The sequence below is a fragment of the Felis catus genome, chromosome B4, assembly GCF_018350175.1.
Source record: "Felis catus isolate Fca126 chromosome B4, F.catus_Fca126_mat1.0, whole genome shotgun sequence".
Lineage (NCBI taxonomy): Eukaryota > Metazoa > Chordata > Mammalia > Carnivora > Felidae > Felis > Felis catus.
This window is the reverse complement of record NC_058374.1, coordinates 37,014,937-37,039,380: the sequence shown is the minus strand read 5'-3', so window position 1 is coordinate 37,039,380 and position 24,444 is coordinate 37,014,937. Positions and strand designations below refer to the sequence as shown.

The 24,444-nt window shown below is 38.0% G+C and overlaps 1 protein-coding gene across 13 annotated transcripts in view; it reads left to right on the top strand.

Moving 5' to 3' along the window:
- Nucleotides 1–24,444, top strand: part of ERC1 (ELKS/RAB6-interacting/CAST family member 1) — a 515,425-nt gene that overhangs the window by 94,390 nt on the left and 396,591 nt on the right. For all 13 annotated transcript variants that reach the window (XM_023256613.2, XM_023256607.2, XM_023256611.2 and 10 more), the window contains exons 3-4: nucleotides 2,111–2,527; nucleotides 18,511–18,585. In XM_023256613.2, the coding sequence (XP_023112381.1) occupies nucleotides 2,111–2,527; nucleotides 18,511–18,585 (492 nt within the window). The remainder of the gene's footprint in view (nucleotides 1–2,110; nucleotides 2,528–18,510; nucleotides 18,586–24,444) is intronic.

The window sequence follows — 24,444 nt, the reverse complement described above, 5'->3', positions numbered from 1 at the left end:
TTATAATCTGCAAAGATTTCCATGATATTAAAATCTCTGTGAAAAAATTGTGCAGGTATATAAATCCTTATTTTAAATATGAGGAATCTGAAGTGCAGAAAGTGGCATTGTATCCAAAATTGCATAGCAGTTAGTGTGAGAGCTGGAACTAAAAGTCATGTCTTCTGATTGTGGGTTAGTGTTCTTTCCACTATGGCATACTGCCAGTCTTTAAACCTTTAATACAAAGAGTGATTTTTGTTGTTGTTTCTTCATTTCTAAAAATATGAATGTTGTGAATACTTTTAGATTCTTTGTCTAACGTGCTGGAAATTTTCCATTCAGATTAAAGGTTCATATACCTTCATTAGGTGTACAGGCTAAAGATATGCTGTCTCAAACATTTTGTAATTTAACTGCATTAACATCTTTGTTTAATTACTCACCTATATTATTATCCTTCCCTGTATGGAAAGCTCACATGGTGAGGTATTTCCCCATCCCCCTGGTTTTTTTTTAAAGTTAAAAAAAAAAGTATTTATTTTGACGGGGTGGGGGGGGGCGGGGGAGGGTGGTGGAAGAGTGTGAGCAGGGGAGGGGCAGAGAGAGAGAATCCCAAGCAGGCTCTGTGCTGTCAGTGCTGAGCCTGACACTAGGCTTGAACTCACAAACTGTGAGATCAAGACCTGAGCAGAGATAGAGTCAGAGCTTAACCAACTGAGCCACCCAGGCACTCCTTCTCCTCCCCTTATGAAAGCTTCAAGTTATGTTATTTTCTTCAGGTAGTACTAGTTTCTGTGGGCTGGGAAAATTCCTTTGATTTCAATGACAGGTCCATCATTTACTGTGTGATCTTGGGCAAGTTACTTAAATCTCTAGATTTAAAAAGACCTGACAGACTTTGGCTCAGGTCATGATCTCGCAGTTCTTAAGTTTGAGCCCCATATCAGGCTCTGTGCTGACAGTTTGGAGATAGGAGTTTGTAGATTCTGTGTCTCCTTCTCTCTCTCTGCCCCTCCCCTGCTGGCTTGCACGCTCTCTCATTCTCTCTCTCTCTCAAAAATAAACAGTAGTGGGTGCCTGGGTGGCTCAGTCGGTTGGGTGTCTGACTTCGGCTCAGGTCATGATCTCACATCTCGTGAGTCCAAGCCCCATGTCAGGCACTGTGCTGACAACTCAGAGCCTGGAGCCTGCGTCTGATTCTGTTGTCTCCCTCTCTGTCTGATCCTCCCCCACTTGCACTCTTTCTCTCTCTCAAAAATAAATAAACATTAAAAAATATTAAAAAAATAAACAGCGAAAAATCTCCAAGACTAGTGTCATCATCGGTAAGAATAATAATAATAATAATAGTAAAAAAGTAGTAAAAAAATTAATAGTACACATGTCATGAAGATTAAACGAATCAACACATAAAAAGTGTGTGGCATGTAGATGCTACTCATTAAATGTTAGTATTATTTAATGTGTAAACTTACTTAAAAAGTCATTTTGTGTTTTGATATCCTTTGTATTATTTGGTGAAACTTTTGTATGATGTGTTTGTATTCCTGTAGATTTCCCCTTTCTCCTCCCCTCCCTTTTAGTTCTGTGAATATTTCTGTTAATTTTGAACAATGCCTTTATTTTGTCATGGCTTATGCAAAGTGAAGTTCTGCCATACTTCTCTTGTTTCCTTTTGGGAGTAATACAGGTTAAATTATTGACATTTTATAGATTATCTCAATCATATTTTAAGACAGTATAAAATAACATGAATTCGAATTTGTTAAATTCAAGTTCTGAGAGCCCTGGTAGCTACTTTCTGACCTTCCCAGTCTGCTTTATTTTTTCTTCTTTTTTTTTTTTTTTTTTTAATTTTTTTTTTTCAACGTTTATTTATTTTTGGGACAGAGAGAGACAGAGCATGAACGGGGGAGGGGCAGAGAGAGAGGGAGACACAGAATCGGAAACTGGCTCCAGGCTCTGAGCCATTAGCCCAGAGCCTGACGCGGGGCTCGAACTCACGGACCGCGAGATCGTGACCTGGCTGAAGTCGGACGCTTAACCGACTGCGCCACCCAGGCGCCCCTATTTTTTCTTCTTGAGGAGGGAAGCTGACTTGGGGTTTTCTGTTTTGTCTTGGTTCTAGCACATGCAAATGACAATCCAGGCTCTCCAGGATGAATTGCGGATCCAGAGGGACCTGAACCAGCTGTTTCAGCAAGATAGTAGCAGTAGGACTGGTGAACCTTTTGTGGCAGAGCTGACAGAGGAGAACTTTCAGAGGTTACATGCTGAGCATGAGCGGCAGGCCAAAGAGCTGTTTCTTCTTCGAAAGACTTTGGAGGAAATGGAGTTGCGTATTGAGACCCAGAAGCAAACCCTAAATGCTCGGGATGAATCCATCAAGAAACTTCTGGAGATGTTGCAGAGCAAAGGACTTTCTGCTAAGGCTACTGAAGAAGATCATGAGAGAACAAGACGACTGGCAGAGGCAGAGATGCACGTCCACCACCTAGAAAGCCTTTTGGAGCAGAAGGAAAAAGAGAACAGTATGTTGAGAGAGGTGAGTGCTTTTTCAGTTGTCTTGACTTACTGATTGTCTCTCCCATCCCGCATTAGTCAGCGTCTTGGCTTAGATAAATTTACATACTCCACTGAGTTAGCCCGAAGGGAATTTCTTCTTTGATATTTAAGTGCTTCACTGATTTCTGATTTGCTCTCTTGTATGAGATGGCATTGACTAGTATGTATACTGGCTTGATAAATTTCTGGATCTTTCTGTCCCTCGCCCCCAATCTGGTTTCTGTAGACACATTTTATTGCTAGAGGGACACAGAATTTTCTTAGTTTGTTACTCATCTCTTGATTTGTTCATAGAGACACACACAGCAAAAACAGAATCAGATTACCTAATTATTGTTTAATTTCAGAATATTATTAAGAGAAAAAGTGTTTACCTCAGTTGAGATGTGCTTGTATAGTCCTTGGTAGTAGTAATGGATGTTTGCTCTGTGGTTGCCATAGAAACTTGCCTTGCTCTAAAAGATATGTAATAAAAATCATTTGCTGCCATGGAGGCACAGTGAGAAAGAATGATATAGAGCACACTGTCAGTTATTTTTTATAGAGGAAACTCAGACTTAAGCTGGCCACTGTGACTGTTGATAATCTTTCACTTTTCTAGGTAATGATTCATTTTAAGAAAACATAAATGAAAAATACATCTTCCTTTGAATTAAAAAAAATTGACAGCTGTAATTCTCTATATGTGGCCAGAGACTTCAGATAACTTTCCCATTTGGATAGGGAAAAAATCACAGAATTGTGTTACTGTCAGTCTGAATGAAGTATGAGGAAAGGAATTAAAAGCATGGAATATTCCCAAAGCAGCAAAATAGTAACTGTAAAAGGATACTTCTATATTTGTAGTTCTGTAACTTCTCCTTTTGTAAGGAATATGAAATATTTACAGTGAGGACATTTTATTTTTGATAAAGAGGAAATTCAGTGTTTTTTAAAAACATGATTTTATTACATAGTAAATTCATGGTAGCTTATTGTAGTAAAATTAGCAAAAACTTAAAATCCCAGGTATCATTAGCTACTGATAACTGTTATGCATATGTTTCCAGTCATTTTTATTATGTATACATTCCTTCTGCATTAAAAAAATTATTTATTTATTTATTGTGAGAGAGGGGCAGAGAGAAAGAGAGAACCCCAAACAGACCTCTTGCTGCCAGCACAGAGCCTGATGCAGGGCTTGATCTCACAACCGTGAGATCATGACCTGAGCCCAAATCAAGACTCGGATGCTTTACTAACTGAGCCACCCAGCTCGCCACCCTTCTCTATTTCTTTCTCTTAAAAAAGATAGAATACTGTACATTAGTATTGTCTAATAGAAGTTTCTGTGATGATGGAAATGTTCTGTATCTGCTTTGTTCATTATGGTAGCCACTAGTCACATATGGTTATGGAGCTCTTGAATTGTGGCTAGTGTGACTGAGGAACTGACTTAAATTTTATTTCACTATAACTAATCTGGAATTAAATTTAATTAATCAAATTTAAATTTAAGTATCTATGTGCAGCTTGTGGCTTCTGTGTTAGTGTAGGTATGCATAATGTAATGTCACATGCTTTTCTTGATAATGTATTTGACCATCTTTTGTCAGGTATGTGTAGAGTTTTGTAATTTCAGATGAATTTATAACGTTTGATTGAATATTGAAAATTTAGACCACTATTTTTCAGTAGTATAAAACTGCTGTGCTGAATATCCTTAACCATATATCTCTGTACATTAATTTTTTTCTTTAGGATAAATTCCTAGAAATGAATTTGCTTGAAAGGTGTGTACATTTTTGAAACTGAATAATCTCATCTTCCAGAGTGATTGGACCAGTTTATCTTCCTAGCAGTGTATATAACATGTTGTTAGGATTAATCAGCAGCTATGTACATTTTAGGCTCTTCAAATTATCAGACCGTAATATTTTAGGAAATTTTCAGTCAACTGGTATGTTACAGGCACATCCTGAGTTTGTTTCAATTTACATTAAAGACTTTATATTTTAATGAGGTTACTTAGAGCCTGGCCATAGACGTTTGTTAGAGAAGTTGTAATAATCTCACACAGCATGCAACCTGAAATGTTTCCCAGCATCATGAATTTTGAATGTTATGGTTTTAGTGCTTCTGTTCTGAGTGTTTCAACCTATGCCCATTTATTTATTTGAAAGGATTTTAAATTGAAATATAGTTGACAAAGAACATTACATTAATTTTAAGTGTTCAGTATAGTGATTTGACACCTCTGTACATTGTGCTGTACTCGCTACAGGTATAGCTACCATCTGTCACCATACAGTGTAGAACAGTACCAGTGGCCATATTTCTTGTGCTCTCCTTTTATCCCTGTGACTTATTCATTCTGTATCTCCCACTCCTCTTTACCCATTTTGCCTATCCTTCAACACATCTCCCCTCTTGCAGTTTGTCCTCTATAGACTCTTTCTGCTTTTTGTTAATTTATTTTGTGTTTTAGATTCCACATATAAGTGAAATATATGGTATTTGTCTCTTTCACTTATTTCACTTAGCATAATACCCTCTAAGTCCATCCATGTTGTCGTAAGTGGCTAGATTGCATTCTTTTTTATCATACCTATTTACTTTTGAGTTTTGGAGTTAATAAATGGTGAACAGTTAAGGAGTGTGAAAAGCTACATTGTTACTCTGGCAGAGAACAGAGATGTGGTGAATTTGAAAAAGTGGTAGAAAAAAACATGAATATAAGACTGATTTTTCAACTAACAAGCTCTACAAAATCAAGTCCCACTTACGTACATAGTGTGGAAGAAATATAGGTAGGCCTTATCAATCATACCAACACACAATTCTAGTTGCTGTTAGTAACATAGCATCATCTTATAGGAAAACACAGTCTTACAAATTAAAATTACTTAAGAGCAGGTAGAAATGATTGTTTCAGAAACAAATGTTTAGAATTCTAGTTCTCTTTTCTGTTTCTCCTATTTACCTTCAAGACTTAGACCAAATTTTAGTTCTTTGAAGTTTTCCTCATGTAGCTGTATACTTAAATGTAGATGAACCAATCCTATGATAGTATATTTATATTTACCTGTATGTTTCTTCATTGTTTGCTTCATTTTTTGCATCAAAGATACATTTTTTAAATATTTTATTTATTATATATATATTTTAAATATTTTTATTTATTTTTGTGAGAGAGAGAGAGAGAGAGAGAGAGAGAGCGCGAGCATGATGGGGGGAAGGGCATATAGAGAGAGGGAGACACAGAATCTGAACCAGGCTCCAGGCTCCAGGCTCCAACCTGTCAGCACAGAGCCTGATCCTGGGCTCAAACTCATGAACTGTGAGATCATGACCTGAGCTGAAGTCAGACACTTAACTGAGCCACCCAGGTGCCCCTAAAGATTTTATTTTTAAGATTTTAAATTTAATTAATTTTAAATTTTTATTTTTAAGATTTTAAATTTAAACCTAGAACTTACAGAAAGAAGGATAGCATTTCAAGTTTTTTTTTTCCCCCAGTGAAACCACTGGATTCTCAAATCTGATGAAGTTTGGAAAACAAGTTAAACTCAAAACTAATTTTACTTATGAGTTTAGTTATACATATGATAAATAAAATATTAGCAGATAGAATCAGCATTATGATAAAAGGATAATACTCTGACCAAAAGGAGGTTATTCCAGCAATGCCAGAATGGCTTAATTTATCATACACAGTTACAATTTGTATTAGATAAAAGGAAAAGAGAATCTTGTGGTATTTGATGGCTGTCTGAAATATATTAGATAAAATGTTACAGAATTTTGATTGAAAATGAAACAAAATGAACTAAAAATAAGAATTGAATACTTTTAAATAAGATTTAAATAAATAATAACATAATAAATGTATATAATAACCACATTTCAAACTAATAGCCAGCATCAGGCTTACTGTGCCATACTAGAAATGCCCACTGAAGTTAGAAAGAGGTCAGGGGCACCTGAGTGGTTCAGTCAGTTAAGTGTCCAACTTCTGCTCAGGTCATGATCTTGCAGTTTGTGAGTTTGAGCCCCGTGTCAGGCTCTGTGCTGACAGCTCAGAGCCTGGAGCCTGATTTGGATTCTGTGCCTCCTTCTCTCTCTCTGCCCCTTCCCCACTCATGCTCTGTCTCTCTCTGTCTCTCAGAAGTGAATAAACGTTAAATTTTTTTTTTTTTTTTTAGAAAGAGGTCAAAGATGGTTGGGTTCATCAGTATTTAACATTATTCTGGGTGTGTTACATGGTACAATTAGTAAGGAAATGTAATAAATAATATCAGTAATGGTAATGGAGAGGAAAAGGCTAAATTTTCATTATAGTGTAGATGGGAACATCAATATAAAGATGTCACCTTACCCCAGATCTGTAAATTTAATGTAATCCTACTGGAAATGATTTTCAAACATGCCTTAATGATGTTGTAGTTTATTTGCAGAAGAACAGTGTAGGAACACTTGCTTAAGCAGATCATGATACACATATTTTATTTTTATTTTATTTTATTTTTTAATTTTTTAATGTTTATTTTTGAGAGAGAGAGAGAGAGAGAAAGAGAGAGAGAACAAGAGCAGGCAGGGGAGGGGCAGAGAGAGAGGGAGACACAGAAACTGAAGCAGGCTCTAGGCTCCCACCTGTCAGCCCAGCCCCACGCAGGGCTCGATCCCATGAGCCATGAGATCATGACCTGAGCTGAAGTTGGGTGCTTAACTGACTGAGCCACCCAGGTGCCCCTTTATTTTTTATTAAAAAAATTTTTTTTAATGTTTATTTTTGAGAGAGAGTGAGAGAGCGAGAGAAAGCAAGTGAGTCGGGGAGGGGCAGAGAGAGAGGGAAACATAGAATCTGAAGCAGGCTCCAGGCTCTGAGCTGTCAGCACAGAGCCTGATGTGGGGCTCGAATCCATGAACTGTGAGATCATGACCTGAGCCGAAGTCAGATGCCCAACTAACTGAGCCACCCAGGTGCCCCATGATACACGTATTTTAAACCCAGTGATCTTAAAATGTACTGGCACAGCAGTGGATAGCTAGATCAATGAAACAAAATAGAAACCAGAAATAATATGGTTTTAAAAATCTTATTTTGTTTTAGAGAGAGAGAGCAGGGGAGCAGGGCAGGAGAGAGACTGAGTATCACAAGCAGGCTCCACACTCAGCACAGAGCCCAAAGCAGGCTCCATTCCAAAACCCCAGGATCACAACCTGAGCCAAAAATCAAGAGTCAGACACTCAACTGACTGAGCCACCCAGGCACCCCAGAAATAATACAGTTTTAAGTATATGATGGATGTTTTAAATAGTGGCCATCCATTTGGAAAACAGTTACATAGTTACATCAAATTCTAGATGAAATAAAGAGCTACTTTATAAAAAATAAAAAACTAGAAGAAAATGTAAGTAAAAAGCTTTTAATATAATTTTGAGAGAGGGAAGAATCTTCCACTGCCATAGGAAGAACCTTAAAGAATTAAATTTGTGGGGGCACCTGGGTGGCTCAGTTGGTTGAGTGTCCGTTTCTTGATTTCAGCTCAGGTCATGATCCCAGGGTCATGGGATCAAGCCCTACTTTGGGCTCCATGCTGAGTGTGGAGACTGCTTAAGATTCTTTCTCTCCCTCTCTCCGTCTCCCTCTTTGCCTGCCCCCCACTCATGCATGCTCTCTCTCTTTCTAAAAATAAAAAAATAAAAAAAAAAGAATTAAATTCGTGTATGTTAGAAAATACAGTTAACAAAAAGTTAAAATGATGATTTGGGGTAAAGTTTTCTAATGTATGGCTAACCTGATACATAAAGATTGTTTCTTTTTTTATTTTTTTTAATTAAAAAAAATTTTTTTTTCAACGTTTTTTATTTATTTTTGAGACAGAGAGAGAGCATGAACGGGGGAGGGGCAGAGAGAGAAGGAGACACAGAATCAGAAACAGGCTCCAGGCTCCGAGCCATCAGCCCGGAGCCTGACGCGGGGCTCGAACTCACGGACCGTGAGATCGTGACCTGGCTGAAGTCGGACGCTTAACCGACTGCGCCACCCAGGCGCCCCAAGATTGTTTCTAAAACAAGAGACTAGAGGCACCACTTTTCCTTTTTTATTTATTCAACAAATAACTATTGAGCCTTTGATATGTATTTGATCCTAGGATGGGCATGGGTATACATTTTTTTATGTCAGACCACATGGTCTCTGCCCTCCTAGAACTTAAAAATCTAGTGGGAGACAGTAAACTGATAATTATGGGATGAAACTACATGATTGGGTGGAGTCTAATTTTGTTGGGGGAGGGGATTTCTGTAAATAGGATAAGCTCGTATGAGGAGGTACCCCTGAGGTAAGGAGATTTGAGGAAAGACAAGGAGAAAGTCATGCTGAACATTTGGATAAAACTGTTTCATGAATAAAGGTTAAAAGTTGCGAAAGGCCTGATGGGAAGGAATTTTGAAGGAGCAACAAGGAGGCTAGAGGGCAAAAGCAAATTGTATAAGGTGAAGGCTGGCATCAGATGACAGGGTGAAGAGGTATCCAAGGACAAATCCATTCCTTTCATTCTTCAGATATTTACTGGCACTAAGCATGTACAAAGCACTAGGGAAATAGTGAACAAAACATGCCCTCTGGGAGACAAAGCACTTGCCTTCATGATCCTTGCAGGTAATGCAACAGTTATATTCAAAGTGCAAGAAAAATCCATTCCAGTATTTAACCAAGGGAATGTAAAGATCAGGTTTGCTTTTTACAATTTACTCTGGTCGTGTTGAAAATAAATAGGGGAGGGAGAGTCAAGACTGGACAAGGAAGTCTAATAACTTAACAGCTCTAATCTAGGGTAGGTGAGTGGTGACTTGAAATGACTTTTGCACATTATTGCACTAGTAGATCAAGGAAGTCAAAAAGAATTGTGAGTTGGCAATACCAGGATATCCATAGGTTTTGTTATTTATTGGATTTCGTGTTCATCTTTAAAGAAAAAGTATTTCATCAATCCTAAGACTCACAGTTTTTCTTACTTTAGCAATATGGCATTGAGTTAAATTTTATCCTTGGCAGTATCTTACAGTCTGTCAACAAGGCAGTAGTGGTGCTGATTTGTTTGCCTGTGCATTCAGTCATAGCTGCTCAGTTTGTTACCACTGTAGTTGAGGGTGTGAGCTTTGTTGGTATTTCTCACGTTAACTTTAATTGTTCAGTATGTCATCAGTAATATCATGTGATGAATCAGCATTGACACCAGAGTTGCTGGCATGGGGAAAGTTATGAAACAGTTCAAAATGGCATATAGTTAAAATATGGTTAAATAAGTAAAAGAGAACTCTAAGTTCTACTTTATAGTCAGTATAAAATAAAAATTCTGGATGATAAAGCTTTGTGTAATTATTTATTTGGAGGCATTTCCCCCCTTTCTTTCCAGTACATGAAACAATAGTATATATTATAATCAGTGGCATCTTAGATTTGATGAAATAGTCTAACATTAAAATAGCATTCCAGGGGCGCCTGGGTGGCGCAGTCGGTAAAGCGTCCGACTTCAGCCAGGTCATGATCTCGCGGTCCGTGAGTTCGAGCCCTGCGTCAGGCTCTGGGCTGATGGCTCAGAGCCTGGAGCCAGTTTCCGATTCTGTGTCTCCCTCTCTCTCTGCCCCTCCCCCGTTCATGCTCTGTCTCTCTCTGTCCCAAAAATAAATAAACGTTGAAAAAAAAAATTAAAATAGCATTCCATTAGCATTTGTGATTAGTTTTCTATTTTGTTTATAAAAATTATTCTGTAGATAACAGATAAATAATCCCATCAAAGAAAAGCCAAAGAAGAAAATAATAAATTTAAATTAAGCATTGTGTTTTCTTTATACTAAATTACATTGTTGTGGGACTACTTATTGTTAGATTTTATATTGTTTACTGTAGTACCTTTCCTTTGATTGGTAGAATAGTGAAGACATGTGGTGGACAAACATTGAACTACAGTCAAGACTTGGCTTGTTCTGTGCTTGGGGTTTGGGCATACAGAGTGTTAAAGAGCTTTACAGGTAATTCTGTTAGACACCATAGTTTGAAAACCCAGTTTTGGTTCTCAGTCTGTTGGCAGAACACACCTAAGCTGACTATGAACTTTTTCGGATCTGCATTACCAAACATTATCTGTTGGCCAACTAAACACATTATTTATATACCTATATGTGCTCTCAGTTTTAAAAGTGTAAATGCTATTGTGGTAAATAAAATATAAATTTGTTTTAAAACATTAATACATTCATGCTGGTTTTTATCTCTCTAGTATTTCAGTCAACAAACCTTGTTAGTATAACTTCTATCATGTTGGGGTTTACAGAAATGTTTGAGGTTAAAAGTATTAATATTTGACTAGGTTCCAGCATAGGAATTCTGAATCTAACTAGTGTATCTGAGGGATGCCTGTTTTTATCATTAGCAGTTGTAAGGTATAAGCAGAGGAGATTGAGAGAAAAAAAAGAAACAACAGACAAAGCATAGGAAGAATTTGAAAAGAAAAAGGGGCCCCAAGTTAGTTTGCTGCTTTGCAGTGATTTTGGAAAATGAGGACAGTTGCATACCTTATTTATTCAGGTTATTCCTTCCCTTTTCTTTGTGTCATTTGTGCCCTATTTCTATTTTGACAAGAAGATGATGTTTTCTCAGAATAATGCCATTACTAGAGGTGGTAAAGGGTTAAAAGTACAATGGTGTCTGAGAGATACAGAAAACAGTGAGGATTCTTTCTGTTTATTCTCCCCTTCTTCTTTATTTCTGTCTCCTTTGTGTTTTGAGTACACTAAAGCCAGAACTTGTATGGAAGATTGAATCTGTAAAGGGGCCTCACAAGTAATCTGGAGCTTCTACCCTTGAACCAAGGGTGCTGGAGGCTAAAACCTGAAACTTGAAAAAAATTTCAGACATAAGTACTACTTGTCAGTCACAAATACTTCTTTCTCTCAGTCGTGTAAGTAAAAGTTGACTTTTTAAAAGAAACTGCCAAAGAGAGAAAAATACGAAGATTTATTCCTAACTTGCTTGTTTTCTAACTCTAGGTTAGTTATTATGTGGTAAATTAATGAGAGAAAATGAACATATTTTCTGTTGTTTACCACAGTTGACAGTGTAACAAGATCCAGATAATTCTACCTGTACTTTAATTGTTTTTGGATGAGAAATTTCAGGCCAATGGAGTGAAATAGAGTGAGCAAATAGAATATTCTAGTCCTTATATTTATTTGAATAGTACATTCATTTCTGTTTCCAGTCTCTTTATTAACAGTGCATGAGTCAGAGGCTTGATGTACTCAGTTGGAAAGGGGAGTTTATCAGCTCACTGACTGCAAGATGTGTTCATAATGAGTTTTAATGTGCAGGCCTCTGAATGGAAATTTGTTACGAATGATAGGTTTTCAAATGTCTTAATAGGAAAGCTTTATGCCTGTGGATGGTTTAAAATGCAGCCTAGTTCCTTAGCAAAGGAGGATTTTTTGTTCAAATGGATTTCTATTTTCTTTATGTTTTGCATATGTGGTTGCTAGGATTTAAAGTAAAATTGTTATAATTTAACTTTATAAAACATTTGGAAATTGACCTTATTTGGTATTAGGTAATAGGAAAGAAGTCAGATAAAATTAATTTGTTCAGTATCTGAATTGTGAAGTATCAAGGAAATGCAGTTTTAATATTTTCAAGTAGATATAGAAATACCAAATGAGAAATGTATAGATTATAGGATTTTATTAATCGATGAAGATTATTTACAATTAGTAGGATTCATTTTATTTTTCTATATGTACACTCATTTTATTGAATAAATATTACTAAATATCTGCTGTGTGTCCAGTTGGTCATCTTATTTACAGTGTGGAGAATAGGTTAAATGTGTACAAACTCGAGGCTCATAGGAAGTCGGTGGATTTGTTGTTTTAGTGTAGGTGAGAAATTATTATGGCTTAAACTAACGTGTTGAGATTTTGTCCTGCATTAGTGTGTTCTGGATTTTACTGTCTTCCTTAAATGAAGTGTTGTGGATTAACTTGATCTTTATAGGACTTGCTTTTAAATTCTCTTAGAGCTGATCTAGATAGCCTTTCCTATTGAGGCCTTAATTTCTATATAGAGAATTTTGAAGATCTGGGAAGAATGAAAGGAGAGACTGGTGTTTGGCTTGAGCTACTGGGAGAGCTGTGCTGTTTAGTGAGATGGAGAAGACTTATCTCTCATCACACTCATCAGATGATTGCGACTTCTAAGAGTTGGACTTCCTGGTGTCTCTGTTAAATGCCTCTGATGTTTTATTTATTTTGGCCCTTTGGAACTAAAATTTCCTTAGCCTCATGTGAGTTCAGGTAGTTGCTCAATTCATAGCTCTCTGGGTAGTTGTTCTATCCTTAGTAGTTGTTGTTTGATGTTGTGGAGTTTTGCCCTGTGGGTACACACTTAGTATTTGGCCAAATACTCAAGGGGACCCCTGTCAAATTAGATACTGCTGCTTTTATGGCTAGCTTCCTTCTCTGTGATACTCTGCTCTGCACATTTTCACTGTCTTTAGGAGTCTTATCCATTGATCTGTCTTCTGAGCTCTGTATGACTGCTATTTTCTGTTTGGCTTTCTCTCCTTGCATCATATTCTGAAGATCTGGTTTGGGCCATCACATTTGTTTCTATTCTTTCAAGGATCATAGATCAGTGTGCCTTTTTCCAGTGTCTGAAAACAGTTATTTCATGCATTTTATCTAATTTTAAAATAGTTTAAAATGAGTACAATAGGACGGCCAGTCTTCTATTCATTTTGGTCAGATCATGTTGATTTTGTAGAGAATGAGAAGTGAATGGGAAACTTGTTGAAAGATTCAAAGCAGACCAAACTCCCATGGTTTGTTGGTGCTTTATCAAGACTACTCTGGTGCTCTCTTGAGAGTGGACAGAAGAAATGGAAGGAAATGAACAGCTGTTGTAGTAATGTGGGGTTAAACTGAGCTGGAAATGGAGTACAGTGGAATAATTCAAGAAATATTTTGAAGATGGAGCAATCACTGCCTGCTACTGAATTTTGAACATCTGGGAAGAATGAAAGGAGAAACTGGTGTTTGGCTTGAGCTACTGGAGGGTAGTGATGTTTAGTGAGATGGAGAAGACTTACCTCTCGTCACACTCATCAGATGAAGAGCTAGATTAAGGAAGGTAAAATTAAGTTTTGTTACAGATAATAAAAGTTAAATTATCTACTAGACCTCTAAATAGAGATGTCAAATGGACAGTTGGATAAAGGAGTCTTGAAATCAGAGCAGAGGCACAGGCCTGGGAATTCACTAGCATTTCAATTGAATTTTAAGCAGTGTAGAAGATCAGAGAGTTTCAATGAAAAAGAGGAGAGAGTTTAGGGACTGGTCACCTGATCACTATAGTATTTAGTGGTCTAATTTTGAAGGAGGAACCTGTAAGAGAAATAGAGGAGCCCTTGGAGAAAAAGAAAAATAGGAGAGTGTGGTGTCATAATAGTCCAGAGAAAATGTGTATATAGGAGGGAGTGGCCCCACTGCTTTGAATGCCTCTGAGAGTTCTAGGAAGATGAGGACAGAAAGGGGTCCACTAGATTTGGCACCCTGGAATTCATTAGTGATATGGATGAATTGTTTGGGGAGGTCGAGAAAGAATTAATTAAAATAATTAAAGTAACGGTCTTCCATTGTGTTACTAAGGAGATCAACTTTGGGAGACTGTTGCTGTAATCCAGGCTAGAGATGATGGTTCCATAATCTCTAGGAGCGCTGAAGAGTCTGGGTTCAGAAGTTATATAGCCAAAAAATAGCCTCAAATCCATCATGTTCCTTTATTGGTTTGGTCTAGACAGTGGTGCTCCTGGTGCAGGACACAAACACGGTAGGTTGTTTGGCTGACACCACTGACACTGCTCCCTACCCTTGGAATATCTGCCATTCCTGAGACTGGGAACTTGAGGTGGCTGTTGCCTCTGCCACTCATTGACAGAGTTGTCTCTATTCATGTCCCTGCTTCTGTTACAAGATTCTGATTCAAAGTAAGTGATGTATGTGTCTCATTGGGGAGATTAGGTCTTGTGTCTGGGCTTTAACTGCAGGAAAGGCTGGGGAAAAAAGTAGGTGGCATTTTTAACTTCTTTTGCAGAAGGAGGACTCTTGGCTTAAAATGTAGAATCCCCGAATGTAGAAGGGAGATTAGATACCATGGCAAGAAAAAGTGATAGGTGTCCACTACAAGACTAGAAAAATGTATTTTCCAGCGCATCCATGGAAAGGTAATACAGTTGACTTTTGAATAATGAGGAGGTTGGGAGCTGACTCCTGTGTAGTTGAAAATCTGTGTAGAATGTCTGACTCCCCCAAAACTTAACTACTAATAACCTACTACTGACTGTAAGTCTTACTGATAACATAAGTGGGTGATTTACACACATTCTGTGTGTTATATGTTATTTACTGTATTCTTATAATAAATGAGCTAGAGAAAGGAAAATGTCATTAAAAAATCCTAAGAGAAAACACATTTGCAGTATTTTACTGTATTTATTAAAAAAATAAGTGGATCATTACAGTTCAAACCCTTGTTGTTCAGAGATCAACTGTAGTCGAATCTGTGGGACTGGGGAAGGGCTTCCTTGTATGATTGGTGTGCACATTGTTCAACCAAACAAAAGCTTCCTGCTGATGGAGCAGATGTGGCCTAAAACTCAATCAGTGCTTCATGGTGAGGTTGCATCTACCCCAGAGGGGTTGCTATTGTCTAATTCATTTCAAGTTTCTCTGTGGGCTAGTGGAGTCCCTGGATTGGGGCAATAGAATTGAGAAGAGTTCCAAAGATGGAACTTAGAAAATATCTGTGCTTAGGATAGGAGAAAGGGCAGAGAATAAGCATTTAGAGCTAGGATAATTCATTAATGGGAGGCACATGGAGTTCAGAAAAGATGTGGATGGACAACAGCTCTTAGATTTAGAAATAAAGAGATCCTTTTTTGATACTTTAGAGAGAGTGCTCCAATAGAGGGATGAAGATGAATACTAGCTGATAATTTATTCATTTATTCAGTCTTTCCTTCATCTAGCCAAAGAGGAATGGATGTGGGGGAGAAATCATTTTTAATGATTGCTTACATGTCAGACAGTGTCTGGAATACAAAAGGCAATTTTGCCCTGAAGGAGTGTACAGGCTGGTATGTTAGAGAAGATTATTCCAAATAGAGTGTACTAAGTGTTAGAGGAGGGCTGTGTAGAAGTAAGAGGAGGTGTACATAATTCAGCACATGAGAAGATTCCCCCTTTAGTTAATTCTTGAAAGTTTGGTATCTGTTCATTATTCATTCATTCATCATTCATTCTTTAAATATCTCTTAAGCACTTCCTGATGTACCAGCTATTGTCCTAGGCACTTTGGATTAAACAGTGAATGAAACAAAGACCCTGGCCCTCTATGTTCTTATAGAGGCACATAACATACGTTAGAGGGTACATGCTATGGGACAAGAAAAAGTTGAGTAAAGTAGAGGGAAAAGGACATATGGGTTCTTTTTTGTCCATTTTAAGTTTTCAAATAAGGTACATTACACTAACATTAAGCATTAATTTTATAATGAAAAATTTCAAGCTTACACAAAAGTAATGAGAATGGCATAATGAATCTCCATATGCTTATCTCTCAGATATACTAGTTACCAAAATTTTGCCACACTTGCTTCATGTGTCCTATTTTTGCTTTTTCTTCTTTTTTTACCAAAGATTTTAAAAAAAATTCCTGACACGATGTAATTTACCTCTATACACTGTAGTACGCATCTCTAAAACATAGGGACGTTTTCTTGTATAACTACAGTATGATTATCACAACTCATAAACCTACTAATACAGAAGAGGCATTTGAGTCAAGACTTGAAGGACACAAAGTCCTCTCTATGAGCTCAGGAAAGAGAGTTTAGGCAGTGGGAACATCTGGTGTAAATGTCCTAAGGAACAGGACAATGCCTAGCGTATTTGAGAAACAGCAAGGAGTCCTGTGTGGCTGAAGCATGGTGACTGAGGGAAGAGTGGTAAGAGAGAAGGTTTTGTAGGCCACTGTGAGGGGACTGTGACTCTGCTGTGAGTCAGAGAGCTGTGACAGTTTTGAGTAAAGGACAAAATTAATTTTGTCAAAATTAATTAATTTGACAAAATTAAATTTATATTTAAAAAGGTCACTCTGGGGGCGCCTGGGTGGCTCAGTTGGTTAAGCGTCTGACTTCGGCTCAGGTCACGATCTCACAGTTCGTGAGTTCGAGCCCCACGTCGGGCTCTGTGCTTACAGCTCAGAGCCTGGAGCCTGTTTCAGATTCTGTGTCTCCCTCTCTCTGACCCTTCCCCATTCATGCTCTGTCTCTCTCTGTCTCAAAAATAAATAAACATTAAAAAAATAAAAAGGTGACTCTGGATGCTCTGTTGAGAATAGAATGTAGGGGAGAAAGATAAAGAGAGGGGGGCCTAATTAGGAGCTTGTCGTTGGATTAGAAGATATATTTTTGTTAGTGGCTCGCTCCAAATGGTCATAGTGGAAATGACAAGGAGTGCTTGCATTTCAGATATGTTTTGAAGGTGGAGTTAAGTGGATTTCCTGATTGACTGACTTGAAGGAGAAAGGAAGGCATTAAGAAGACTCAGGTTTTTCACTTGAGTATGTGGAAGGATGGAACAGCTTTTGGAGCACCTCCAAGAGTTTACTCTTGGGCCTGGAGAGTTTGAAGTGTTTGTCACACATGTGGATGGAATACCTTGTTGAATATTTAAGGCTGGAGTTAGGAAGAAAAGTAGCAGAAAGCGTGGTCAGAAAGGGTGGTATGTATTAATAGTGGTTTGCACTATACTTTCAGCAGCCAGCTGGTGTGAATGTGGATGTTAAGAAGATACTGGTGTTTAAACTGGTGTTTAAACTGTTTATAATTTAGAACTTTTATCAGTTCTTTCTGTCGGTCTTTCAGAAAGAGGTAACTCAGTGAAGTGTGCAGTTCTGTTTTCTTTTTCTCAAACCATTCTTTCTGGTCAGGCAAGAATGAATAAATTAGGTGAAAGGTGTAATTAAAGTATTATACATCCCTTTTGTTATGGCTAAGTATGGTTCAGATGGAAAGTATTCATCTGTGTATTCTTGGGTCACTAGAGTTTGTCCCAGAGTATTTTGAAAATGTTGACTGATTAACTCAGAGACATTCACAAAATCTGACAGGAAATAGCCTGAGGTGGTCCAATAACTTTGCTGGTAACCCTTGAAGGCCATGAATGTGATATTACTACCATCAGTTCCTTTCTTCCTGATTCTGAACTCACTAAAATTTAGATTAAAAAGAATAGCTATGTTTTTATGACATTTTATAAATTTAAATATGAACTACCTAGGAAACTTGTCCAACAGCCTTATCTTCTTTTTTCTTCCCAGTTGTTGCCTTATTGGAGAGAGATTTTCATCATAGGTAGCCAGGTTGTTACGCTGGTGTGTATGTTATGGAAAGGATGTGGTTAACACAAATGCTAAAAGCTACTAAAAGCAGCTTTGTGTGATGCAGACTGATTGTGACTACCTTTATTTCTCCTTTGAAAAAAGGCTATTTCTAATCTTTCTTTTGGATTGTTTGGAGTTCTGATTTGTATATCTTAGAGTCATGTGGAGGATTGATACACCAATCTGGGGTTGTGGTGTAGTTTTCATCTGTTGTTCTAATGTCATCTCTGTGACTAAATTTAAATAACTAGGTATTCGAGATGGGGACTCTTCGTGCCTGTGTATTTGACCCACCTACCTCCCTAGCCTTCTCTGATCTGCTGGGAAAGGTCTGGTAGACAGGGATCAAAGTGTCACACGGGACTGGGGTTATCATGTGTTTTACTCAATTATTCCCTCTTCCCTGTCCTTCCCTACCCTCCCCATGAGCAAAAATAAGAGTGAAAAGGAGACACTTACTCTCTTTTGCTTCTCTTGTATAGGAGATGCATCGGAGATTTGAGAATGCTCCTGATTCTGCCAAAACAAAAGCTCTGCAAACTGTTATTGAAATGAAGGTAAGTAAGAGTCTCCAAAGAAGCTTATGAGTCAGTTTACACTTTGAAGTGATTACATACTTTCATGTGTGAGTTTTAGAAAGTGGTATGTAACAATATTTTGCTTATTTTGTAGATTTAAGAAGAAATAGTAAGACAATGAAAAGACACTTTGAAAGAACTTTGGTTTTATTCCCTTTTAGTTATAGATCATAAGTCAGATGGGACCAAAAAGTTGTCCAGAATTCCTTTAAATCGGCTGTGTTTAAGACTTTTGATCTCAGGACCCTTTTATTCTTTTAAAATGACAAGTTCATTCATTTATTTTTAGAAAATGTCTGCCTAATATTAACTCTAGTAACCATAGTTTGTCAATTGTTCTTTCATGTGAAAATGATGTTCCATGAAAAAACTACCTAATTCAGCTTGCAATTCAAAGAGGCACACAAGTGCTATTCTAAGGAACTACTATCATACTTCAATGTACAGAAATGCCTAGCTCCTTCCCATTTCATCACACAGAATATTAAAAAGATGTGTTCCTAAGGTTTGAGATTAATTAAAAGTAATAATTTTTACTGCTTCATTAAGGACATTCTCAAAGGAAGCAGTCTTTTTTAAAAAATTTTTAAGTTGGCTCCACACCCAGCATGGAGTGCAATGTGGAGCTTGAACTCATGACCCTGAGATCAAGACCTGAGCTGAGATCAAGAGTTGGATGCTTAACTGACTGAGCCACCCAGGCATCCCCCAAAGGAAGTAGTCTTTTAAAATTTTTATTTCTTGAGGCTCCTGGCTAGCTCAATTGGTCGAGCATGCGACTCTTGACCTCGAGGTCGTGAGATACCCCGAGGTCATGAGTTTAAGCCCTACATTTGGCCTAGAGCTTACTTAAAAAAAAAAAAAAAAAAAAAAAAAAAAAGCTTTTTTTAATAAATTTTTTTTTTTGTGTGTGTGAGTACCCGATACTGAAGAGTGCAGTCACTGCTAGCGTGGTTTGGTGCTATTGCCTGTTGTCCTAAGACACAAGCAGTTTTTTCCCACCATTGCTTTTATACCTGAAGTGCAAATGGTAACATAGTGGAGAGGGCAAATCAAATCATGGTATTATTATGAAAATAGTTTTGACTATGCAGACTTCTTGAAAAGGTCTGGGGGATCCAGAACATAGAACATGGACCATGCTTTGTAAACCTCTGCTTTAAGTTAATGAATAGGTAGAAATCTTTAGGCTTTATGTTAGGTTGATTAAGACTTGTCTTCTTAAATTCCTTGGATTCAAAATTTGGCTTTACTTGAATCAATTGTATGACAATAGAGCAAGTAATTCCTAACCTCTCTATGCCTCAATTTCTTTATGGCTAGAAGGCGATAGTAATAGTATGTATCCCATAGGTTGTTTTGAGGTTTAAATTAGTTATAGCAAGTAAAACACTTTGAATACTACCTGGCATATAGTAAACTCTTAGCTGCTGCTCCTGTTATTATCTTTATGAAAAACATATGCTTTTTTTTTTAAACAACATACTCTTTCTTACAAAAGCTGAAAGACTTATAGGTAAGTCTTAGCTTCTTCATATTCCCTAAATCTTAGCTTCTTCCTATTCCCTAAAAAGTTTGACACTGTTTTTGTTTTGTGGGCCTTTATTCAATAGTTGTTGGTATGACAAGAATATTTAGTTAGTAGTATATAGTTTTATGTAGAGAGATGCTTCTTAAGTACGGTTATAAGAATTTCTCTCTGAATTTAAGTGATTTCATTCTAAAATTTTGTTTATTTGTGTGTATTTTTATTTCCAGTGGGGAAAGATTTACCAAACAAATTCTGAATTAGTGGAATTCTGGGTTCTTTGTAGTTAGGCAATTAGTAGTCTTGAACATAATCTTGTAAAGAGTCTTTAGAAAGGTTCAATTGTATGTTCTTATTTCCCACAAATCTATTTGTATGTTTTATTTCCTGAGGCCTGTTGAAACGTAAGAATAAAACACATGAATATACCTATGTTTCCAAAATTCTTTTACTTGCCTTTTGATAGAATGTGGAAGTGTAATAATTAACAGGCAGTGGAGCTATTTTAAGTTGTGTTAACTTCCAGCCATTCTGTTAAGAAAGCCTGAGATAATGGTGGCCCTGTTGGGTCAGGTGGATGCTATCCTGAAATCACAGCTGAAATAGTTGAGTTGCTGAGAGTGTGGCATGATCCTGAGAGAATTATGAAGATCTAGAATAGTCTTGGGGGGAAATGGGAAAAGAAGATGATTGATAGACAGTAAAAGAGCCCAACTATCTTCAAGGTGATGTAGTTTTCTTTTTTCTCTCTTCTGCCTTTTCTTCCTCCTCTTCCTCCTATCTTTGCCTTCACCTTCCTTCTCTTGCTTTCTTCCTTCCATCTTCTCCTTCTCCACTTCCCCTTCTGCTTCCTCCTCCTCTAATTTTTTTTCTTTTTCCTTTTGCAGTGGAGGAACAGGGAAGAATTACTGTACTGCTATAGGTCACAGTTTTTCTGGGTAGATAATGGCAGAATTATTGGAATGCACATGAATTGAGGATGATGGTGAGAGAAGAGTTTGCATGATCAGTCCAAGAATGTAGTGTGGATAGAAAGGAAGAGAATTCAGACTGTACTGACAGGTTGGGAGAAAATGTGACCATTAGTGAGGTGAAGATCTCTGTGAGGTTGAGGAATGGCAAATAGAGGATGATGGTGCACTAGGCCTGGGGAGAAGCCTGCAGTAGGCCTGGGTGATGATAGGATCCAGAGGGTAGTCCTGTCGACTGGATAGCTGAAGTGGACTGGTGGTTGAGGTCATTGAAATTCGGACATTGAAATCCTAGGATGATGGCAAGAGTGGCATTTGAAGGGAAGATTGATTGTGAGCCAGGTGCCAAAGACATTTTTCAAATGGCCAAGAGGGATGGGGAAGTAGTGAGGAGGGGGTAGAGTGAAAACGAGTATGAGCTGTAAAATAAAGGGAGCAGCATTGAGGAACCGGGAGGTTGCCTATACTTTTTCCCCTGCTCCTTTCTGGTACTGGGGGATTAGTGACCCTCATTGGAGAGAGTTCAGGGAAATTACATCCTTTTGGAAAGCCAGGTTTTACTTGGGGTAGGGAGACAACTTTTGAAAAAGAAAAAGTGAGGATTTGGGAAATTTAGCAAGCAACAGGGGATTTCAATAGGTTAGTGGCATTGGCTGATTAATGATGGGGAGACCCAGAGCTGGGCAAGTACAGAGTGGTAAGATGAAAAGGAATTTATTTACTTAGTTATTATACATTGTAGGAGTAAGAAACCTTGTTGGAAGGACTGTTCTCAAATAAACCCAGTCTCAGTCTGATTGAGTTGGTGCTAGAATTAGTTGAGCGTATCAGATACTACTTTTCTGTCCTGATTTCAGCGAGTAGCCTGACACGTCTCTTATCTGGGCAGTCAGTGCCTTCTTCGTGACTTTCAGTTACAGTTTGGTCCCTTTTGGGGAGAAGCTTTTATGGGACATGATTTGGTAGTGAGGGTACTGATTTGGTCTCAAGAGCTGCCCATGTGTTTGTTTGTGTTGGAGTTAGAGGAGAAAATGGATAATGTGTCTTGGGGGCCTTATGGTGGCTTTGTAGAGTTAGAGGCTGTCTGTGTGATGTGTGGAGCTTGAGTTGATTGCTGAAGGTGATTTTGTCTTGTGTGAAGCACCAGTGATGCTAGAAATACACTCCTTCTTTCCACTGGCTCCCTTTCATTATCCATCTTCCCCTCCCCAAACTAATGTCAGAGGTAACACATTTCATTTGCAGGTTAGTCGCATGTGTATGCCTAGTATTTCAGTTATTATTCTTTTTTTTTTTTTTAAGTTTATTTGTTTTGAGGGGGGGAGGGGCAGAGAGAAAGGGAGAGAGAATCACTCTGTGCTGTCAGCATGGAGCCTGATGTGGGGCTTGATCCCACAAACTGTGAGATCAGGACCTGAGCCAAAATCAAGAGCTGGATGCTCAACCGACGGGGCCACCCAGGTGCTTCTTTAGTTATTCTTAAGGGACTACATCCTGATCTTTCTAGGAAGATTTATAATAATGTTAAAGGTGAATTTTCAGATAGTGCAATTGAAATAGTTTACAGGCATACCTCGTTTTATTGCTTCACTTTATTGTGTTTTGCAGAAACTGTATTTTTTACAAATTGAAGGTTTATGGCACCCCTGCATCAAGCAGGTGTTTTGGCACTGTTTTTCCAATAGCATTTGCTCAATTCGTGTCTCTGTGTCACATTTTAGTAATTCTCCCAATATTTCAAACTTTTCATTACTGTTCTGGTGATCTGTGATCAGTGGTCTTTGATATTACTACTGAATGTTTTGGGGTGCCACAAACTGTGCACATATAAGATGGCAAACTTGACAAATGTGTGCATTCTGCCTATTCCACTGACCTGCTGTTCCCCCGTCTCTCTTCCTCTCCTTGGGCCTCCCTAGTCCCTGAGACACAACGATACTGAAATTAGGCCAAATAATAACCCTGCAGTGGTCTCTGAGTGTTCAAGTGAAAAGAGGCTCATATCTCTCACTTTAAATCAAAAGCTAGAAATGATTAAGCTTAGTGAGAAAGGCATGTCCAAAGCTGAGATAGATTGAAAGCCAGACCTCTTGCACCAAACAGCCAAATTGTGAATGCAGAGGAAAAGTTCTTGAAGGAAACGAAAGGTTCTACTCTAGTGAACACATGAATGATAAGAAAGTGAAACAACCTTGTTGCTCATATGGAGAAAGTATTAGTGGTCTGGATAGAAGATAAAACCAGCTACAATGTTCACTTAAGCCAAAGCCTAATCCAGCACAAGGCTCTAAGTCTCTTCAGTTCTGTGAAGGGTGAAAGAGGTGAGGAAGCTGCAGAAGAAAAGTTTGAACCAACAGAGGTTGGTTCATGAGGTTTAAGGAAAGAAGCCATTTCCATAACATAAAAGTGCAAGGTAAAAGAGCAGGTACTGATGGAGAAGGTGTAGCAAATTATCCAGAAGACCTAGTTAAGATCATTGATAAAGGTGACTCCACTAAACAACAGATTTTCAATGTAAATGAAACAACTTTCTTTTTTTTTTATTGCTAATTAAAAAATTGTTAATGCTTATTTATTTTGAGAGAGAGAGCGAGAGCGAGAGAGTGCACAAGCAGAGGAGGGACAGAGAGAGAGGGAGACACAGAATCTGAAGCAGGCTCCAGGCTCTGAGCTGTCAGCACAGAGCCTGACACGGAGCCTGAACCCACAAACCGTGAGATCATGACCTGAGCCGAAGTCAAATGCTTAACCAGCTGAGCCACCCAGGCACCCCTATGTGAAACAGCTTTCTATTGGAAGAAGAAACCATTTAGGACTTTCATAGCTAGAGGAGAAGTCAGTACCTGGCTTCAAAGCTTCAAAAGATAGGCTGGCTCTCTTGTTAGGGGCTAACTCAGCCGGTGACATTTAAGTTGAAGCCAGTGCTCATTTATCATTCCAAAAACTCCGAGGGCCTTAAGAATTATGCTGATTCTACTCTGGCTGTGCTCTGTAAACAAAGCCTAGATGGCAACGCATCTGTTTGCAGCATAGTTTACTGAATATTTTAAGCCCACTTGTTGGGACCTACTACAGAGAGAAAGATTGCCTTAAAAATATGGCTGTTCAATTGACAATGCACCTGCTCACTGAAGAGCTCTAATGGAGATGTACAAAGAGATTATTGTTGTTTTCATGCATACTGACAAAATATTCATTCTGCAGCCCATGGATCAGGGAGTCATTTTGACTTCCAGGTCTTATTATTTAAGAAATATATTTGTGAGGCTACAGCTGCCATAGATAGTGATTCCTATGAAAGATCTGGGCCACGTAGATTGAAAACCTTATGGAAAGGAT